The sequence below is a fragment of the Cimex lectularius genome, unplaced genomic scaffold (genome assembly GCF_000648675.2).
Source record: "Cimex lectularius strain Harlan isolate CLEC.00 unplaced genomic scaffold, Clec_2.1 scaffold79, whole genome shotgun sequence".
Classification (NCBI taxonomy): domain Eukaryota; kingdom Metazoa; phylum Arthropoda; class Insecta; order Hemiptera; family Cimicidae; genus Cimex; species Cimex lectularius.
In genome coordinates, this window is record NW_019392727.1 from 1324939 (window position 1) to 1344471 (window position 19533).

General features: G+C 33.8%; 1 protein-coding gene across 1 annotated transcript; it reads right to left on the bottom strand.

The window, feature by feature from the left end:
• Window positions 1-3200: 3200 nt before the first annotated feature.
• On the bottom strand, window positions 3201-18213 carry LOC106663341 (calnexin-like). Its single transcript, XM_024226741.1, has 11 exons — window positions 18113-18213; window positions 13790-13855; window positions 9438-9597; window positions 9007-9299; window positions 8780-8947; window positions 8455-8714; window positions 6066-6300; window positions 5776-5916; window positions 4810-4932; window positions 4191-4539; window positions 3201-3591 (listed from the first exon to the last, which is right to left on the bottom strand). The coding sequence occupies exons 2-10, from the start codon at window positions 13853-13855 to the stop codon at window positions 4201-4203; spliced, it is 1785 nt and encodes a 594-aa protein (XP_024082509.1). The 5' UTR covers window positions 18113-18213; the 3' UTR covers window positions 3201-3591; window positions 4191-4200.
• Between the last annotated feature and the right edge of the window lie 1320 nt (window positions 18214-19533).

Consider the following 19533-nt stretch of genomic DNA (forward strand, 5'->3'; position numbering starts at 1 on the left):
TGATTGACTATTAAATATTACAATAATTGAATTGAATCGTAAGGCTTAGGTACAAGAACGTTTCTTGTGAAGACCCGTATTCATCAAACTTTTCTACATCCACCCCGTCGAAATTTAATTAAGTAGGATAGAAAAGTGTTTTTAAGCGAGCAACAACTTTCTGTGATAGAAATTATGAATGAGCAAATTGTGACCCTAGCATATATTGAGAATGAATGAATTTACTGGTATGAATGTGTAATGTGAGAGGGTTGATGGCTCATTTTATCGCACAGAAAAAGCTGATAAAAACATATTTTTTTACCTTGTTTCCACATTAGCCATAGAAAGAGACGAATTCGAGAGGATCGAGAGGGTGACCCGGCCGCAACCGATGTGTGGGGAGGTCACACTTACCTATTTATTTTCCTTTTAACAATACTATTTGATTTTTCATTCATTTCTGTATTAGTACCTTTATACTTTCACAATTCTGTGATTCTATTTGCCACCAAGGTTTCTGCCAGACTTAAAATTGAGGTTTTTTAGGATTTCCAAACTTCTTGAGTACTTCAATAAGATTGATTCACAACTTGCTTATTTTCATAGGCATACTGTTCAGATTTCAAAATTCCAACGAGCTCCACTGAGTAGACACTGATTTCAGATGGAAGCTTATACATCTTACTTCTACCTAATTAAGGGCCACCAGACACACCCCACTCTATCCACTGACTTTGAGCTGCCATTGAAAATTAAATAGGGAGATAAGCATTTCGATTTAACACCACTTAGAAAAATAGAATTAAAGGGGTATTTCTGAATAAGTAGAGTTTACCTGAATTCTGAAGCTAAAAGAGAAAAAATTTATATATAGACTGTTGGAAGAATATATTTTAAATAAGTAGTTTCAAGCCAATCTATCAATTCTAAGGGACAGACGTGGTTCGCAAATTTCGATATTTAAAACCTTGGGGTATTCAACAAGCAGCCTATCACAACATTTACAACAGCTTAAGCTATCCTCAAGTATTACTCACATAGTCCATATGTGGACTTGACTAAGTTGGTCTTTCCATGGAATGCTTGTATTTATTATCTGGAGAATCCGTTCTACTGATGCATGCAAATGGTTCGAAACAGTAAAAACACATTTGGTAATTTATGAGAAATACCATTTAAAATTTATTAGAAAATAAAATACATATTATACCAGTAGAGGTACTGTAATAACTTAATTGGTATAAAGTTGATTCAACATTAAAATAGTTTAACCAGAAATCATAAAAAAAACAATGAAACAGGAAAAAAGATAAAGTTAAAGAAATGTTGACTAGTTTTGATGAGTTTAATGGTGGTGGCAAATGGCAAATTGGAAATAATGTGTGACCCTAATTTAACCCAATACTATTTTGCCCACTTATCTGGTGAGAAAGCAGTACATTTTTTATGAGTGAACCAAACACATACATTTCAAATCAAAGCATACTTATATAATAAAATGTAATGTAAAAGTTACTATAAAAGTAAAAAATACAATGCATACTTCTTTTTTTTTACATCCGTACAAAAAGATCATTATATTTCACACATTTTCAAAAAATTCACAATACTAATCTAAAAAATTTTTTTAATAGCCTCTTTACAATTCAACATGGAAATTATAGAATTAAAAACTAAAAAAAAAATAAAATAATAATTTACTCAATTTTATAAATAAAATCAACAATAAATGCCACTTAAAAATGGCTAGATTATACTCACTGCTGTTGACTGATATTTTAATAAACTACCATTTTGCCGAACACTGAGATTGACTAATAATAACGCTAACAAAGCAAATCGAATATAATATTTAATTTTTCAAAATAAATTCTATTAAATGGCAATAAATTATCTATTACTAAAAAGCTATTGACACATGAATAAAAAAACTTAAAATTATATACACATTGAAAAAACTGCTGTGTGTCCCAAATGTCCATACTTTTGTCCCCTTCATCTGAGTGTTTTAAACATGCTTGCTGACTTTCTCATTGGATCTACCATCCATTAACATATACCAAAATAGACAACATTAACATTTTACATTACATTTACTTTTAGAATGTATAACATGAATAAATAAAACATATTTATAAGTTATTTGTGAAGATAAAAAGACTTGACTTCATTTAAGACTGATTTAACACACCACCATTTGAATTTGGTGCACATAATGGAATAATTGATTAATGTATTTTTTGTAAAGGAAAAATTCCCAACTTCAAAAATTTAGTCAAACAAAGTAATTTATTTGGAAATAAAAGGTTTGAACTAAACAGTAACTAAACAATAACGAATAGTTTGAAAGCATGAAAATGCTGTGATAGTTTTTATGTTTACATAAGAGAATATTCATGATTCATCAAGTGCACTGGGTGTTTGCAATTCTAAGAACGTTTTCACCAGTGTTAAAGAATTCTATATTTTAATATTGGTATCATTTCCCAAAACCATTCTAAACAAACTTGTAAGGACAGTAAATTATTCTGTAAGCCTTTTATTTTAAACAATTTTAATTGTTTTAGTGTTTTTTTAATATAATTTCCTTTCTCTATTGCTTAATTTAATGTTGTTTTTAAGAGAGATTGTTAATCCCATATTGTTTTATTAATATATATCTTAAAGGCAAAGTAACTTTGTTTTTTGTTTTTGGAAATTTAAATTAATAGGTTTTATCTCAGCAACTTATACACAATGTTCTAAATATTGTGAATACGGTTATTATCAGATCATTAAAAAAATCACTTTGTATGTTTTGGTAAAAATATTAATTTAAGACTAAGTAGCAGTTCTAAGTAGAATCTAAACCACAATTTTTTTATTAGTTATTATTATTAATTGTTTATAGTAATACACTTTCCTAAAGGTAGATCGGGGATGAGGCCAGGAAGACAAAAACAACATTTATTTCCTTGTCGAGCTTTCGGCAGAATATATCGCCTTCATCAGGACTTCGAAAAAAAATCGTTATATTATATGAACAGGTACATGTGTGTATCCGGCTATCCGTTTATAGTAATATTTTAATGATATAAACTAAAATCTCTGTTGGTATTTTTTCCATCAATACCCTGCAATTTGCGTTCAACTACATTCGAATAATTATTTCTGTTCCAAAACATAAAAATGACTGCTTGTTACTCCATCATATTTTGGGACACTAGTACGGTTACATATTTTAATTAATCGTTTCAAAACTGAACGCTTGACCTCAGTATTCATTATTCACGTTAAAAGCCCATATTTTATACTAACTCAGTCTTTTTTCTTACCTTCATAACTTTCATTCATAGTTGATATTTAACGCCATGTAAATTAACTAGCAGTTGCAGAAAAAACTCATTAGCATGTGCACAAATAATGAAAGAAATCTTAGGTAACTATAAACCCAATTCTACTCAATTAAAAAAAATGACATTAAAAGGAAATGCGAAATGCTAAAAATATCAATGGGAAAGAAAAATAAAATTCAAAATGCATGAAAAGAGGAAACCGCATCACATCAACAAAATTAGCTTCGTTTTTGCTATATATTATTATGAACAAGTTGGTTGAACATTGGCCAACCTGAAAAAAAAACAAAAAAAAAATCGAAATATGTAAGTATAATAAATATAATTTTAAGAAACATTCAAAACAAGCTTTTCATTATGTTCCAAATTTTATGTTATATAATATGTACTTTCGACAGAGATCAAAACAGATAATTCTGATAGTGACCATGAAGATATAAATTATACGAAAACAACTCTTCTTAAAGCATCTATTATATTGTCTTTGGAAATGTAGTAACCTAATTTATTATAATTATTACTGAACAAGTTTTGAGATATTTTTTTTAAACTTAAATCTGAAATGAAATAATATAAATACATTGTACCATGTTTCACATAATGATCTACTTTTATATAACAAATTATTGTTCTGCCGATTAAAAAGTTACTGTGATACACAATCAAATCATATTTTCGTTTTCATTTTCAGATTTCCACACTGACCCTAAAATAAGAAAAATTAAATCCCAAGTTCTTGATGTAAGCTCTAAACAAATCAAAAGTAATATGGTTAATGTGTGAGTATATTTCTCACAAAGTTTTGAAGTGAAAAGGCAACTGAAGATCTCTGCCTTATAACACACAATAAGTGTTAAATAAAACACACATTACCTTTGTGAATCTAATCATCGAGTTTCCTTGGTTTCCTTTTCTTCACTTCGCCTTCTTCCTTGCCATCTAATGAGCTTTCATCATCAGGAAGAGTAACGGGCTGATCCCCATCTACAGAGCCATTGTCCTCCTTATTCTCCTCTGCAGCCCCATCGAGAAAATCAAAAACCTCTTCTGAGCCCTCACGCTTTTCTCGTCTGTCATCTTCTTGAGGATTTTTGGCGGGCTCTGAAAACTCTTCATTGTCTTTCGAATCACCTGCGTTTTCCTCGACTAAATTTCCTTCTGGACTTTCATTTTCATCTTCTTCGTCAATACGTGGGCCACAAGGAAGGAAATCATGTTTATCCTAAAATTGTCATCCATCGAAATTTAGCAAGATCAAAAAAAATTTTTTTTAATCAAATGCAAATATCAGAAATATATAAATGCTTTTATATTATTTGATATTAAAATAAAATTAATTTATTGTACTGGTTTTACTTCATATGATGCTTCTACAATACTTCTCAAAAGCTGAAGGAATTTATTCCAAAAGTGTACATTTAAAAAATTACATTGGGTTAGTTATGTAATTGGTTATAGACTTTCGCAAGAGATATTTTTTGTTCATATTTACCTGCTTTGACCAAATGCAGAAGTATACAAACAGTGTTATGGGGAATAATAACACAAGGGTGTACACAGCCCAAAGCCACGGATACTGGTTTGTGAAATCCACTATTTCAGATAGAAATGAAGCCTAAAAAATACTTGAATACTGTACATGAACACAACAAGTGCAGCTATCACAATCTAATCTAATCAAAACTTACTGCATTATATTACAACGAGTGTCTCTAGTTTTATTAAGTGTCAACGATCACACCATTATTTAGGTTTACTCATACTTATACAATTTTACTGGGCTACAAGAAACTATTACAATACCTCTTGGACTCTCCACCACAAATACCACCCATATCCAACAATTGGTATGAGACAGTATATAATATATAATGCCCACCAACCTGGATTATAATTTAAATACTTCATTAATCTCCCCCGCAATGACTCCTATGAACATTTACCTCGCATAAATACTTAATCACTACATCAAATGGGATGGTTTATTGTGTGGATTTTGTTTTGTACATATGCACATATACAATTGATATTATAGATAATAGATTTTTTTTTAAGAACATTTTTTCATTTATTTTAATCAGGCATAATATATTCACCCAAAGCAAAAGTATAATTACACTTTTCAAACTAAACTAGAAATTTTGCATTTAACATAACATTTATTTACTTGCCTTTGTTTTATTACTCTTTTTTAAATTCCATCTCACGGTTTGGTTTCAAATTCTTAAAACATTCAAACTGTAGACGATATCCGAGCAAATCAAAAATAAAAAAGATAAAGGTTTTGAATGTTTGTAATTTCATTATAATTATACGGTTATTATGTTTATACAAATAAAAATTATTAAATTGTACATTTTGTGTGATTTTTAATGGAGGTCCTTTTATGAATAGTGGTCTGTATTTAATGCAGTAATGAATTGGAAATAAATGTGGTAGAATGAAAATAAGAACTTACCGACTCTTTAGTGATTCTCTTTATTTTTGTACGGAAAGTGATGTCGGACCAGGATTGGGCAAAATTCTCATCATCGGTAATTAGAATATTATCAAAAAATATATTGGGAGACATGGACCACAACTCGAAGCCTACAGCTGCCTAGAATACAAAAATTAATTAAAAATACATTCACTAGTTTAAATTCATTAATTCATTGCCACAATGCATTTATAGTTACAAAAAATAAAAAGTTATGTCATTAAAAAATCAAAACTGATGGCAATGATTGCATCACATTATAAACATACCAAAGGTACGAGTGACACGAAAGGATTTTCATCATGGAAATAATCAGGATTTGGAATTTTTCTCGGTTCCCATTTGCCTCGATATGCTGGGTTAGGTATTAACGGTGGGGACCATTTGCCTTTATACTTTGGATTTGGAATTTCAGGAGGTGTCCAAACACCACATCCTGCAGCATCCTCACACGCAGGGTTGGGAACTAGAGGAGCTTCCCATTCTCCGTCCATTTCTTCATCCCTAGATTTAAAAATAAAATTAAAAAACTGTTAACTTTTCTTGGTACTGCATGAATTATCCCTTAATTCAGTTACAGTTACAAAACACAATATGAACAAATATATTTTTAATGTCATATTTTTATTACTCCACTCACTCTCTCATCCAACGTTACCAACATTTGAATTCTAAAGGAGTTAATTCTAAGTTGTTTTCCTGGCAATAATCTTTCATTAAATGAACAAATAATTCTTCAATCCTATTCCTTATCTGTCATAATTTATCCTTTATGACAGGTATAAATGAAAACGGTTCCACCCCATTGTATGAACTACAGAACATGCTGGGGTAAAGGGAAAATAAAAGTTGATCACCTCGCAAAGGAGGCAGTCTTGATAGGTTTAAAGATGGATGTATTAACGACCTCGGATATCATAGCCCAAATCAAAACAGTAGTATTCCAACCATGGAAGGAATTTTACCTATACTCGGTATTACCTCATTGTAAGAAAAAGAAAAGTTCTGTGGAAGCCTACAACCATGGGATACAAAGGAAGGTTCAACAACCATAATTTAGGATATCACCTTTGCCTTATGGGGATCAACAATTCAGCCCTTTGTCAATGATGCCAAACAGGAGTGGGCGAGCACTCAAACCATATTTTTTTGGAGTGCTCCCAACTGGAAAATGGACATCAGGACATATGGAAAGCAGGGGAGGAAAATCCAACACCTCCCTACTTACTTTGCAAAACATATGCAGATATGCAGAAATAAATAAAATATAAATTTAAAACAAATATGTTAAAGTTAATGTATTATAATATACTATAAACTATCTAGCTAATTTACTAAATAAAAGGATCTTTTTCGTAAAATCCACGGTTAGTAGCAATTCTTATTCAAAGGTTGGATTCTGTGGTTGAAATATTTTATTCAATTTTTTCTATTACATGGACCTTTCGGATTTCCATCATCAGCACCTAGACATGGAAAACCTCATGGTATTGTTGAGAATTACGTTAATACTCCAATAACAGTGTCACCACCGTAGATTTTCCTTGATAGCACATTGCAGTATCGATTAGATTGTTAGTATCGAGAAGTGGAGTTGCCGGTGAAGCGGCACGAGTTAAGACAAGTCTTGTGTTTGCGATTGAGTTGTAACTGTGTACCGTAATCTTGTGTGAATAAAATAATTCAAAGTAATCTGTGTTGTTTCCTGAAGTTACCAAAACCTCCACATTTGATCACGTCGGGGTCACCAAATGTGGAGGTTTTGGTAACTTCGGGAAACAACACAGATTACTTTGAATTATTTTATTCACAAAAGATTACGGTACACAGTTACAACTCAATCGCAAACACAAGACTTGTCTTAACTCGTGCCGCTTCACCGCCAACTCCACTTCTCGATACTAACAATCTAATCGATACTGCAATGTGCTATCAAGGAAAATCTATGGTGGTGACGCTGTTATTGGGTATTAACGTAATTCTCAACAGTATAATTGCCATCTGAAGATACACACATAAGTAATTTACAATTTTTTTAATAAATAAATATACCTGGACTATGCCATAGATACATATACTACATTTCCACCCCATTTTAAGGGGGATGTCGCCAAAATGGTTTTAAAAATGTAACAATAACAAACAACTATTTGCTTCTTTGCCACTCCTCCTCCTTTGGCAGATATTCTAATCCCTTCTATTTTTAATTTTGTCTCTCTTGGGTTTAGTGTTTGTTTTATTTGGAGTAGCATTTGATCTGGTGTGGTTGAAGTATTATTATTTTGCTGTCTTCTTCAGCCCTTCATTTTATTTGATCACCTTCACTTTCTTTGTCTTGTTTGTTTTGTGTGTGTGCATGCACAGTCTAAACTGGCTTTTTGTTTTCTTCTTGAATTTACAAGTTAAAAAATTGATTTCATGCATATAAAATGGGAAGATTTTGTAAAGTAGCAAAAGAAACCAAAACACATTGAACTGAGAATTTTTTAAGGCCTATACGACAACCTTGAAAAAAAATTGTAATAAAATTACTGAAATTCATAGTTGAATTACCGACAAGTGAATAGTGCAGAACGGGGAATACAATAGCAATTGATAGTACAACACAATAGTAATAAAATTAGATTAATCAATTTCGAATGTGATTTTTTTTTTTACCAATTATCAGGTTTTTCAGCAGAAGGATCAAGAATGTCAATCGGCTCGTTATCCAACCAGTTGGCCGGCTTAACAGCATTAGCATCAGGAATTGTGCGTGGTTCACTCTCATCCCAGTCTTCAGGTTTTGTCGCTGTAGGATCTGGTATTTTCTCACGATCATCAAAATCTTCAGGTTTCTTATCGTTCGGATCATCTATTTCAGCTGGTGGATTCACAGGTGGTGTAAAATCTTCTAGAAGAGAACCTTCGACAGCGGTCTACAAATAATATTAAGGTAACTCATCATATGAATTCAAATAACCATTTCTTTTGCTATACCTACTTCCTGGTCAATGAGAATCTTATAATTGTTATTGGGATAAATAACCAAAGTGAACAAATGTGGTTTACTATCTGTGAAAACTTCCTCGAAACGATTAGCAGGCTGTTTTCCATGTTTTTCTTCAAATGATCCATTCTTAGGGTTTTTATGACGAAATATAAAGTGAATCTAAAATCACAAATAACAATTTAAATAATGTAACAAAGGGTTTATTTAGGATATAATACCTTTGAAACACTGCCACACTTATCTGGCCCAAACATTATAGTGTAAGGAGATTTATCGTTAATTAGGTTGAGATTTAAATTGTTGTCTTCAGAATATAACTTCATGTAACCACCACCACATTCCTGCCCATTTTGAAATGTCACCTCATATTGAATTATCAGAGGATTTGTTTTAAACGAGAACTTTTTGCTTAATTTTGCAGTTATAGCACGATGTTTAGCTTTATCTTTGAATGTAAGACCCATATCTCCTTTGACAACATTTTTAATTGGAATATCCAAAAGCCAATCACCTGAAGTGGAAAAGAATGTTCATTGGTTCAACCTTTTTAATAATTAAAAGATCAACAAAAAAATAAAATAACTAAGTTGATATATTCATTCAATTATATTATTATTATTATTGCACAATAAATATATAACACATTTACCATCATATTTTCCGATATTGTCTTCTACACCCTCTTTCTTTGACTGAGAAGGTATCCAATTATCAGCGTAAAGAGTCGGGTCATCAAATGTCTCTGCAAAATACGGCTCCTCTTTTGAAATGATGTCAAGCAAATACTGTGGGTTGAACTCATCCAGAGCCTATAAAAAATAAATAAAAGAATAATTAAAAATAAATAAACACATTTTGGGTTTTGGGTTTATACTTTACTAGAAACTAGAGGCAAATTTTACTCTACAAACTGACTAAATTTTATTTATGGCGTTGTTATTTTCTAATATTTGTATTCTATTTTTAATGTTTAGCTCTGTCAGGCACGTTTCAGCTTTTTGCAGAAATAATCCTAAATGTTCTTTGTATCTGCCTTTTACTTTACTTTCTGTCTGTCCAATGTGTTATGCTTCATATATACACATTACGGTATATTCACTAATTTCGTGGTCCGCTTGACCTATTAATACGTTACAATTAATTAAGGTTTTTAGTTGAGATGAAAAAAAGCTAATGGTACGAGCGGGATTCGAACCCACAATCTTCAGCTAGATACGCCGCTGCTCTACCACTTGAGCTATCATGACCTCGATCCACTCGGACATCAACTTCCTATCTCAACCGCACCTTTTGAATTTTCCCTCCTTTTTGCCATTTTTCAAATGTCGTGTAATCGGATTGGATTCTCAACGACAATGAAATGGTCACGGAGAGCTTTAGTGAAGTGTACTTCATTTTAATTCATTAAATTAACTAATTTCATGGTCCGCTTGACCAATTAATACGTTACAATTAATTAAGGTTTTTAGTTGAGATGAAAAAATCCGATTACACGACATTTGAAAAATGGCAAAAAGGAGGGAAAATTCATAAGGTGGGGTTGAGATAGGAAGTTGATGTCCGAGTGGATCGAGGTCACGATAGCTCAAGTGGTAGAGCAGCAGCATATCTAGCCGAAGATCATGGGTTCGAATCTCGCTCGTGCCATTAGCTTTTTTTATCTCAACTAAAAACCTCAATTAATTACGGTATATGTACATATATGGGGTTAACTCTTATCGATGTTTTGTCACAGGAGTTTTCTAATTGTGTTAGTTGTCTTTAATGGCTTTTATACCTAATTGTTAAATAGATTTGTTATATTGTATGAATGTGCCGTATTTTTTGTGTCTTTTGACTAGTTAATGATTGTGTTTATATTTATATAACAATTTGTATTGTTTATACTTCTCATTGGATAGTGGTGTTTGCCATGTATTTGAATGTTGCCATTTTATATCTACAAATACATTCCTATTAGTTTATTGGTCAATTCCTTTAAATCTCCGCTGCAAGCAAAAACTCGCAATCTTTCTTATAAAAATAACCTGGATATATCAACGTAAAGCATATTAGATGAAGAAGTTTTTGTGAAATTTGACAAGTTGTAGGTATTTTTTGTAACCTCAGTAGAACATGCAATCATGACCAAAATTTTAAATTTTGTAATTTTGACATGTTCCAACTGATATTGGTTAACATTTTATGTCATTCAGATTATTGCAAATAGAAGTATCTTACAGCAAATTTAGCATTCTTTCAAATGGTGTAATTTGATTTGTTGTAGTCTCAACATTTTGGAAGTTGTAAGCATTTTTATGTGGTAAGGAAGTGAAAAGTTGAAAAACCCTACATTGACGAATATCTTCAAAATAGAGAACTTTCCGAAAATTTTCTCCTGGGCATTTTTTGCTCCAAATGAAGAGTAGAATCAATTCCCTGAGTTTTGTCAGAAGGAACTGGGACACCCCGTATGAAGAGTCGGCTTCTTTGAGGTGAAAGGAGCCGACAATGGCAAAAATGTAGGTAATTGTCTGACCTGATTATTCTTTCAGGATTATATAGACGGGGATAATTAGGGAAAGGAAAGCCAAATTGTTGAAGAATTAGACTATGTAGAAATGTTTGATGTGTGGAATGTGATGATTGTTTTATATCTTATATTATATGTTTTGTGTGAAGTGATGATGATAAATGTATGTTATCGGTATTGAATTTGATTAATGATATTGGCATAGCTGCGACACGAGTCTGTTCTGTAATTGATGCTGTTTTTATCCCTGTTGATGTAAATCATTTCTAAAAAGTTATGTTTATTTTTGTTTTGTTCTGTGTGTAATATTTTTTATTGTTGAAGTCGAAATTGTGTTTATGTTCAAAATGGTGGGTAGCCAGTGCTATACGATTTTGCTTTGGTTTTTTGCAATCATAGATATGTTGCTTTACTCTCTTATCCAGATATTGGAATGTAATACCGATGTAGGTTGCCGAACAATTAAAACAATTGATTTTGTAAATTAAATCAGATTTATTTGTTACTGGTATGGGAGTGTTAATTTTGGAAAAAAGTGTGTGAGTTGTTTTATAGTTTTTGAAAGCTATTTTAAAGTTATCAGAAGAGAGAAATGTGTTTAATTTATGTGATAGGCCGTGAATCCCAGGGCCTGAAGATGATCTCAATAAAGATCGAAACGTTGGCACGATAAAGAAAATGTTTTTCTAAAACCTACTTCACACAAGACTGCATTTCACAATCTCCGAATAATTATTGTAGAACGTTGAAATGATTTTTATTAAACTATACACCCAAATTGAACAAACGCTCTGTGGTTGCCTACATTTACTTAGCACTGCGGAGAGGCAACTGTTGCATCATATAATTTATAACACTTAGATAAACGTAATAAAAAATATATCATTTACATTACTTTTTAAGTACCAGAGAGCTGTTACGTGATAAACTGGGTTCCACTGTGGGCAATCAAAGTGGCTAAGCATAGTTTTTTGTTTTTGTTGTTTTTTATGAGGGTTCGCAACAGCAGAGGTCATATAAACCCTCAGGGCGCCGTGTTTTTGAAAAAAAGCCCATTTGTAAGTATGTCGGGTTCGAATGCAGGGCCGCTGGATTCGAACCCAGAACTTTTACCTTACAGTGATGAGCACCGTGTCAAAGACTAAACCTTGCAGCCACCGACGCCCCCCCCCCATAGTTGTTAATATAGGGTGTTAATAGACTGCTAGACAGCAGGTCATAAATTTTTCTGTTCTTTCCCTCAACAACAAAATACTTATATACAAACTCAATACTGAAATCGATATGGATTTACCACACAGACTTTTAGGCCAAAGCCCAAGTATGTTCAATGGCATGTAGAGAGAGCATGGGAATGCCAGCCGATATGACAATTGTTCTTGAGCATGGCATCCAGTATCTGGGTCTCCTGTTCCAATCCTTAGAGGAAACAGGGTTGTTTTATTGTATTCAGTACTCATTTTCTTTCACTAATGTGTGTTGAGAGTGAATGTATTTATGTGTAGTGTGAGAGGGCCAATGGCAGAATACTGGGTACCCCCATCAACCCTCAATTAGATTAGTTACATAATAGGTGTGGAGGGTGATGGAAAAATTTTAAGTACCCCACCACCCTGAGGGAATGGTATGTAAATAGGAAAGAATGTATTTAAGAATAAGTGAGAGTGTGAATAGGTTTGGATTTAGAAACTGATTGTGTTTGGGGCTGAATTGACCAAGATGTTGATAACCCCTGGAGCCCAACCTCGCTGGCTAAAAGCCAGCCGGTAATTTATTGTAAATTACAAAATCTGGAATCACTGGTGGACTACAAAAAGTGATAGGCTAAACTCTGCGCACATGTGCATGTATGTACATGTGTGTGCAGATTTGAGCTTATACAAATCAATAATATAAGGCATAGAACCTTAAGGTTCAACCAAACCTTTTACTCTCCGCAGAATCCAGACCCTACAATTATTAATATTTAGATCCATTGTCAATGCCCCATTCTATGTTTTCAACCGTACCATCCATAACGACCTAAATGTTCTTTTCATAAAAGATGTTGCAGATCCAACTATGAAAAATTCTACATTAACCTCCAATCCCATTCTAATCCTCATATACAACTTTCCTCTCAGTCCTTCCCAATAAATAATCCTTCTCAACGTCTACAGAATCAGTGGTTCCATGGCCTGCTTTAAGAGAGTTGGAGTTTATAATTTATCTACATTTTAGGAGTGCAAAATCACCTGATAGCATTTCCACTTGATCCAATGCTATCAAGAGAAATCTTATGTCTCTCCAGGCAGACCTGATTATTTAACATTTAAATTAAAGAGTTGTAAAAATTAATCATTTTTATATCATTCAAGTGTGTGTACAAATGATTCTCTATAGTAAAACATTAAACTGATGGCATTCATATTGTTAGACTCCATGAGAGACAAAATTTAGAATAAAATTTATTTAGAAATAAACATTTAATATATAAAACAAAAACTTACAGATTCATCTCCGTCTGCCTTGATGAATAGCAGGCTTACGAAACAAAACACAACGTAGCTGAACATCTGCACACAAAAAATAACATGTATTACAAATATTGACTATTGGAAAGTAGTAGCATTAGTATTGGAAAAAAACATAAATTATATCAAAAAGCAAAATTCAAGGTTAAGAAACTACCCCCCCATTTTTGTCAGTGTGCAACAGAAGACTGAAGCTACGACAATGTGCTATCCAAGCAAGGGAACCAGACCTGATAAAGAATGTACAAGAAGTGAATCTTATTAAAATGAACAACATATGGCTAAAAAGGTGTTCAATGGTGTAATCCTACTAAGCAATTATTCAACATCAACAAACAAAACAACTTCTTAACAGATATCCAAATAATAATAAAATGTAATTTCATATCCCCCCAATTCTTGTTTCCTCTGCTGACGTCCCATGCTGATGATGTGAAAGGGCCCAGTTAAGGCGACACCTGTCCAACCCCTCCTCAATTAAAAAAGCCCTACCCACAATTTTGTTTAAAAGTATTAATCATGAGAGATCCATGGGGTTCCGTTTTTTTCCCTGTATGGGGCTGCAACTGCGCCGTGGTTTGCCAAGCTCTGATGGAGCCGGGTCATACCGCTGACTTGTACTGACTTAAGGCTTAATGGCCAATAAGTCGCGGTCTTCAAAAATTTTTTAACCTTGAAATGTCATATAGAAATAGGTAGAGGGCGACCTAACCAATATACTTTTTTATCCTTCACGGTCATTCAGGATTTACATATCAATTGTGTTGTGTTATGTTAATTTTAACACTTTATATATTCATAATCATTTTAAGGGTTCATATTTAGGTTTGGGTACGTTCAGAGTACCTCCACATAACACAGATCCAAAATAAGATTTGCTGTTATAAAAAAAATGTAAAAAGCTGCTGGTCAACTTCTATAGCTCAGTATTAACCATTTCTACACTAAAATGGGAAAAGGGTAATAATAGGGTATTAGAGAAGGTTAAAAAGGCACAAAAATGTTAGATCAACATCTGTCTGAATCTGTTATAAGAAGAAATATAAAGCAACATTAGAAGAGGAATAAACAGTCTGAACAATTACAATAAAGTTTCTCTGTCTGCTTGCTCTTTGATTATTTAGGACACAAGATTTGAGCGGTAACAGATCAGAGGGTAAAAAGATGGCATCCAAAAAAATTAATCGTCTTGTGGGAAATGATTTGTCATTGTTTAAGACTTTGCATACTTGAAATAGTTTGCTTAAACACTAAAGTAAAGTAATTCCTGCCTACAGGACGGCTTAACAATCAACTACCCGTTGGGTGTCTTGGACGAGTGGTCAAAACACTTAACAATAATTTCTACATATTATTCACAATTAAAAATTCATGAATTTGAACTCAGGACCGCTGGTGGGGATAAGTCGGACTCGGCAACTGTGGTCCTTGGCTTAAAAACATTTTGCCAGAATTTAAACCATCAGAATAATCAAACCACACCGTCAAGAATGGAGATTCAAGATGGCTTACCTTACAAATAGTAATTTTATAAATAGAACAATAAAAATAACCCCCTACATGACAATTGGAATTACGTCCTGACGATAAAGTAAGTTCTGTCAGACATGAACACCTAACTACAGTTTATAATGTAATAAAGTGGTTTTTGCAAAACGAAGTACGCTTTGGTCCAACAAGTAGTTTTCAGTTATTCTCAGATTAAAAAATTCGATCTTGAAGATCAGATAGATGGGCTTACTACTGGCATGGCTTAAAGAAAGACAAAAAGCTCTTATCCCAGCGCTAGTAACCCAGTTATAACTTGGGCAGGGTTTTCTTTAACAACCTGAACAGTATCACTTTTTGAATACCTGCGAGTATTTTTCATATTTCTCTTCAAAGACAAACTTTTGCCAGTTAATGAGTTTTGAAGGACTTAATTACATTTTCAAACAATAACGCCACAATTCACACTCCTGGTATGACAAAACAATACTGACTCTGGGGCTATGAATAGCTACATCATTTCAACCCTCAATGCTTAACATAAATCACCCTTCTCTCTAATTATTACTTTTTTATTTGTATGTACATACCATTCACTCCAATAGGATGACAGAGTACTAAACCAACCTCATCAACTGTAGACTAACCTAATAAGGCTCAATATTTTACCGTCAATAAGAGAACATTAAAGTTTAAAGAAACGACCTGCGGCTATTAAACTGCTAAACTACATATAACTACATGTATACTGAAAAAGCTGAAGGGCCGAATAAAGTGCTGCTGTTCTCAACAACTCTGAACAGGTAGGTTGCACCTTGAATTCTCTTTATGGAGCACAAGTGACCTTTCTCTGTAAACAAGACATAAGGTCTAATCTGAGTTAGGTACTAATGATCCTACCCCTTTTTCACCTCAGTTATCAATGTTTATTTATCAATTGTGCCCTCGATGCTAAAAAGCTTCTCCTTCAATCTGGCTTAATGATGAGTTCTTTCATCAAAGTACTTATTGCTGTTTTAGCATCGGTGAGATGAGATTGGGGTATTCAGGTCAGAAGGTTGGGATGTACTGGACTTTACCAGATTTTCTCCATACTATGTGTCTGGGAATTATTGCTAGCAAAAATATTTATTGTGAGATTTTTTTTAGGTCTGCAGAGTGATGAACCAGCAGCTTGGTCATTTCCAATCATTTCGCCTATTCTCACTAATTTTGTCTATCAGGCACATTTCACCTTTTCACTATATTCCACTATTACAGTGGTGGAGTAGTTCTTTACTAAGGCTAGGCGCACACATGCCATTTTTAGTTGCACCACAGTTTAGTCCTGGGAGTGACTGCAAAGGGTTTGCATGAAAGCCCGCACACTTGCAAGTGACATGCAACTGCAAATCTGAGCAACTAAACAGTTGCACAACTGTTGCAAGTAACTTGTATTACATAGAGTTAAAGGCAACCAAGCTCACTGCAACTAAACAAATTGCATGATTCCTTCGCCCCTCTAAACATGGGTCGATTTTTTAACTGGTCTAGAGGCTACACTGTAATGTACCTAGCTACTTGAAAAATAATATTATCATGCACCTCCTTACTTTATTATGGAAGCATATTTATATATTATGATTGTGTATATGTATATTATGTATTATGTATAATTATGTTATCATTCTGTATGAATGTAGCGTGAGTGAATGAATGGGGGGTATGACGGAATATGAGTACTCCATGGACCCACCAACCAAAGTGGTTGTGAGCGAGACACCTGCGTAAAACTGTGTTGCCTCCCAAAAAGTTTTAAATGTACATATAATATGAAAATTTCTAATCAGTGTGAATGTTTGTATTACATAGAATGTGTGGTGATTAGTGACCGTTAATCGATATTTATTTAGAAATCGTGAGATGCGGTCTGGTGTGATGTAGGTTTCAGAAAAACATTTTCTTTATTGTTATGTTTCGATCTTTATTGAGATCATCTTCAGGGCTCAAAGTGTTTGTCTTCTGTGTAATCTGAAACCTACATCACACCAGACCGCATCTCATGATTTCTAAATAAAAATTACATAGAATGTTTGTACAACGTTTATGCATGTGTAGGTAGGTCTGTGCCCCACAGACCCACCAAACTAGCTGTGCACATGAATTTATTAGCATGAGTGTGTGAGGAGGGGATTTATAGCAGAGAGCATGGACCCACCAACCTAGGTTAGTTTTATATATGTATATATTTTTAGAATGGTTATGGTCAAGACACGTGTGTAAAACCCCTCTGCTTCACAAAATTTTAATTTTACATATAGAAAGGTTCTAGCCAGTGTGAATAATGGCGGGTCCTCAACGGAACATCCAGTACCCTGAGACCAGCCAAACTGAGGCAACTAGGTTAGGCCACCATATATGTACATACATGTGTACATAAGTTGCAGGGCCTTCTATGTACAGAAAGGCCAATTAAGAATGATAATAATAGTCCTATAAGTTCCATCAAAAACGTAAGATTGCTATAGGCAAATTTTGTTATTCAAAAAACTTAAGGGGCCGGCAATTGCCAGTAATTTTTTTTAAAATTAACAATAAAGAACTTTAACCAGTGCATGTGCTTACATGCGATAGTAAGAATAAAATTAAATACAAATTTAGAAAGATCAGTTTAAAAAATCACAGTAAGAGGATCAATTAGATATTTAAAGTGTAGCAATAGTAGCATAATTCGACTACAAGTCCAACTGTGAAATAGACAGAAATAGGCTATTCTGTAACTATGAATTACAATAGTAATATGAATAATTTAAAATCAAATGTTTTGCATACGTGTACATTGAAGAGCAACAGGCTTTCTTTCTCAATGTCCCTTATAGAAAATCTCTGTCGCACATCCCCCAAAAGTTTCCGACAGAAGCAGGACCGTCGGCGTCAAGAATTTCGCAGACGTGTAAAATGTAAATCAAGTTAAAATTTTAAAACTGACGACTCACCATCTCTACAGGGGAAAAATACGCCTCAACTCGCCGGCACGAGTGGAAACTTTGGAGGGTTAAATTATGAGGGAAAAAAATCTATTTAATGAAACTATAAAGGTAGCAAAACAAGCCGGTTAACGGATTAAAAAATTTCGCCGTTACGACTCTCTTTTAATTAGATTACTATCGATTGAAACAGAACCTAAAAAAGCCGAAAATGGAATTACAACGCTGTATAAGATCATCGTCCACTTACCGTTCGATACACGGTTCAAGATCTTGACAAGAACTTAGGGCAATTTTAATTACGTAAGGCCATGGCGAAACAAGTGTAAACGAACGGAAAATATCTTCTATATAAACAGAGGCGATAAAAGTGAACGAAAATTAAGGTGTAAAACTAAAGAATTACAAATTCTGAGAAAAAAAAAGAATACCTCTTTAGGTGAAGTTGATAAGCCGGTATGTGAGAGAGGGGCTGCTAGTTTATCAACCGGACCCCTGCCGAGAATTGTCTATTAGAAAGGCCAACGCAACACCAGACGAACGTTCAATTGACTGAGCGTTGATTTAAAACCTGGCCAGTCGGAAATGCCTGCTGTCGTTTTCTAAAAACGCCCTTCACTGATCCATTACGAACGGATTTACGACTGGACGTTTAAGAGATAGCGAGATACTGGCACTCCTGACGCCTCTTTAGAGATACAGATTACAGAGACGGAGTAGGAGAACAGAGACGGACAGTTTTGTCGCTCTTTCGCACGGAGGAATAGGTAGGGATAGTATCGATGGTCGATGTTTAGATAACATCGATGGTAGGCATAAGGTGTTCGATCTTTTATACATCGATGTTACACGTTGACGTTTTTGATCATTGACGGTGGACTGTCGATGTTTTATGAACTAGGGAATGGGGGATTCTGCGTTATACCTGAGGCTACACATTTTCGACAGTAGCTCCCCAGGAAAAAGTGGCTGGTGTAACTCCTCGGCGTAAAAAGGAGCAAAGCGGGAAACACACTCAAGCCGGGAACATACTAACCCGATGCAACGCTATGCTACCCGACGCAAATCTAATTTTCCATAAGATTGTATTACCCCCGTGCACAATGCACATCTGCCCGATGCCATGCAACGCTACCCTACTCTACGTTCTGCGATCCCCACTGTCCAGATTTTCGTCGAGTAGCATCGAGTACAGTCAAAGACAAAAGAACCACCATATTTTTATTTCAAACTACATGTATTAATTACAACATACTTATTTTAATA

What these genes read in the sequence shown, in the direction of transcription:
- LOC106663341 (XM_024226741.1), bottom strand. Translation starts at nt 13,855, where the DNA reads ATGTTCAGCTACGTTGTGTTTTGTTTCGTAAGCCTGCTATTCATCAAG. An exon ending in AGTGTGGCAGTGTTTCAAAG is followed by an intron (nt 8,948 to 9,006) that starts GTATTATATCCT and finishes TTGTGATTTTAG; the next exon opens with ATTCACTTTATATTTCGTCA. An exon ending in AGATTCTCATTGACCAGGAA is followed by an intron (nt 8,715 to 8,779) that starts GTAGGTATAGCA and finishes TATTATTTGTAG; the next exon opens with ACCGCTGTCGAAGGTTCTCT.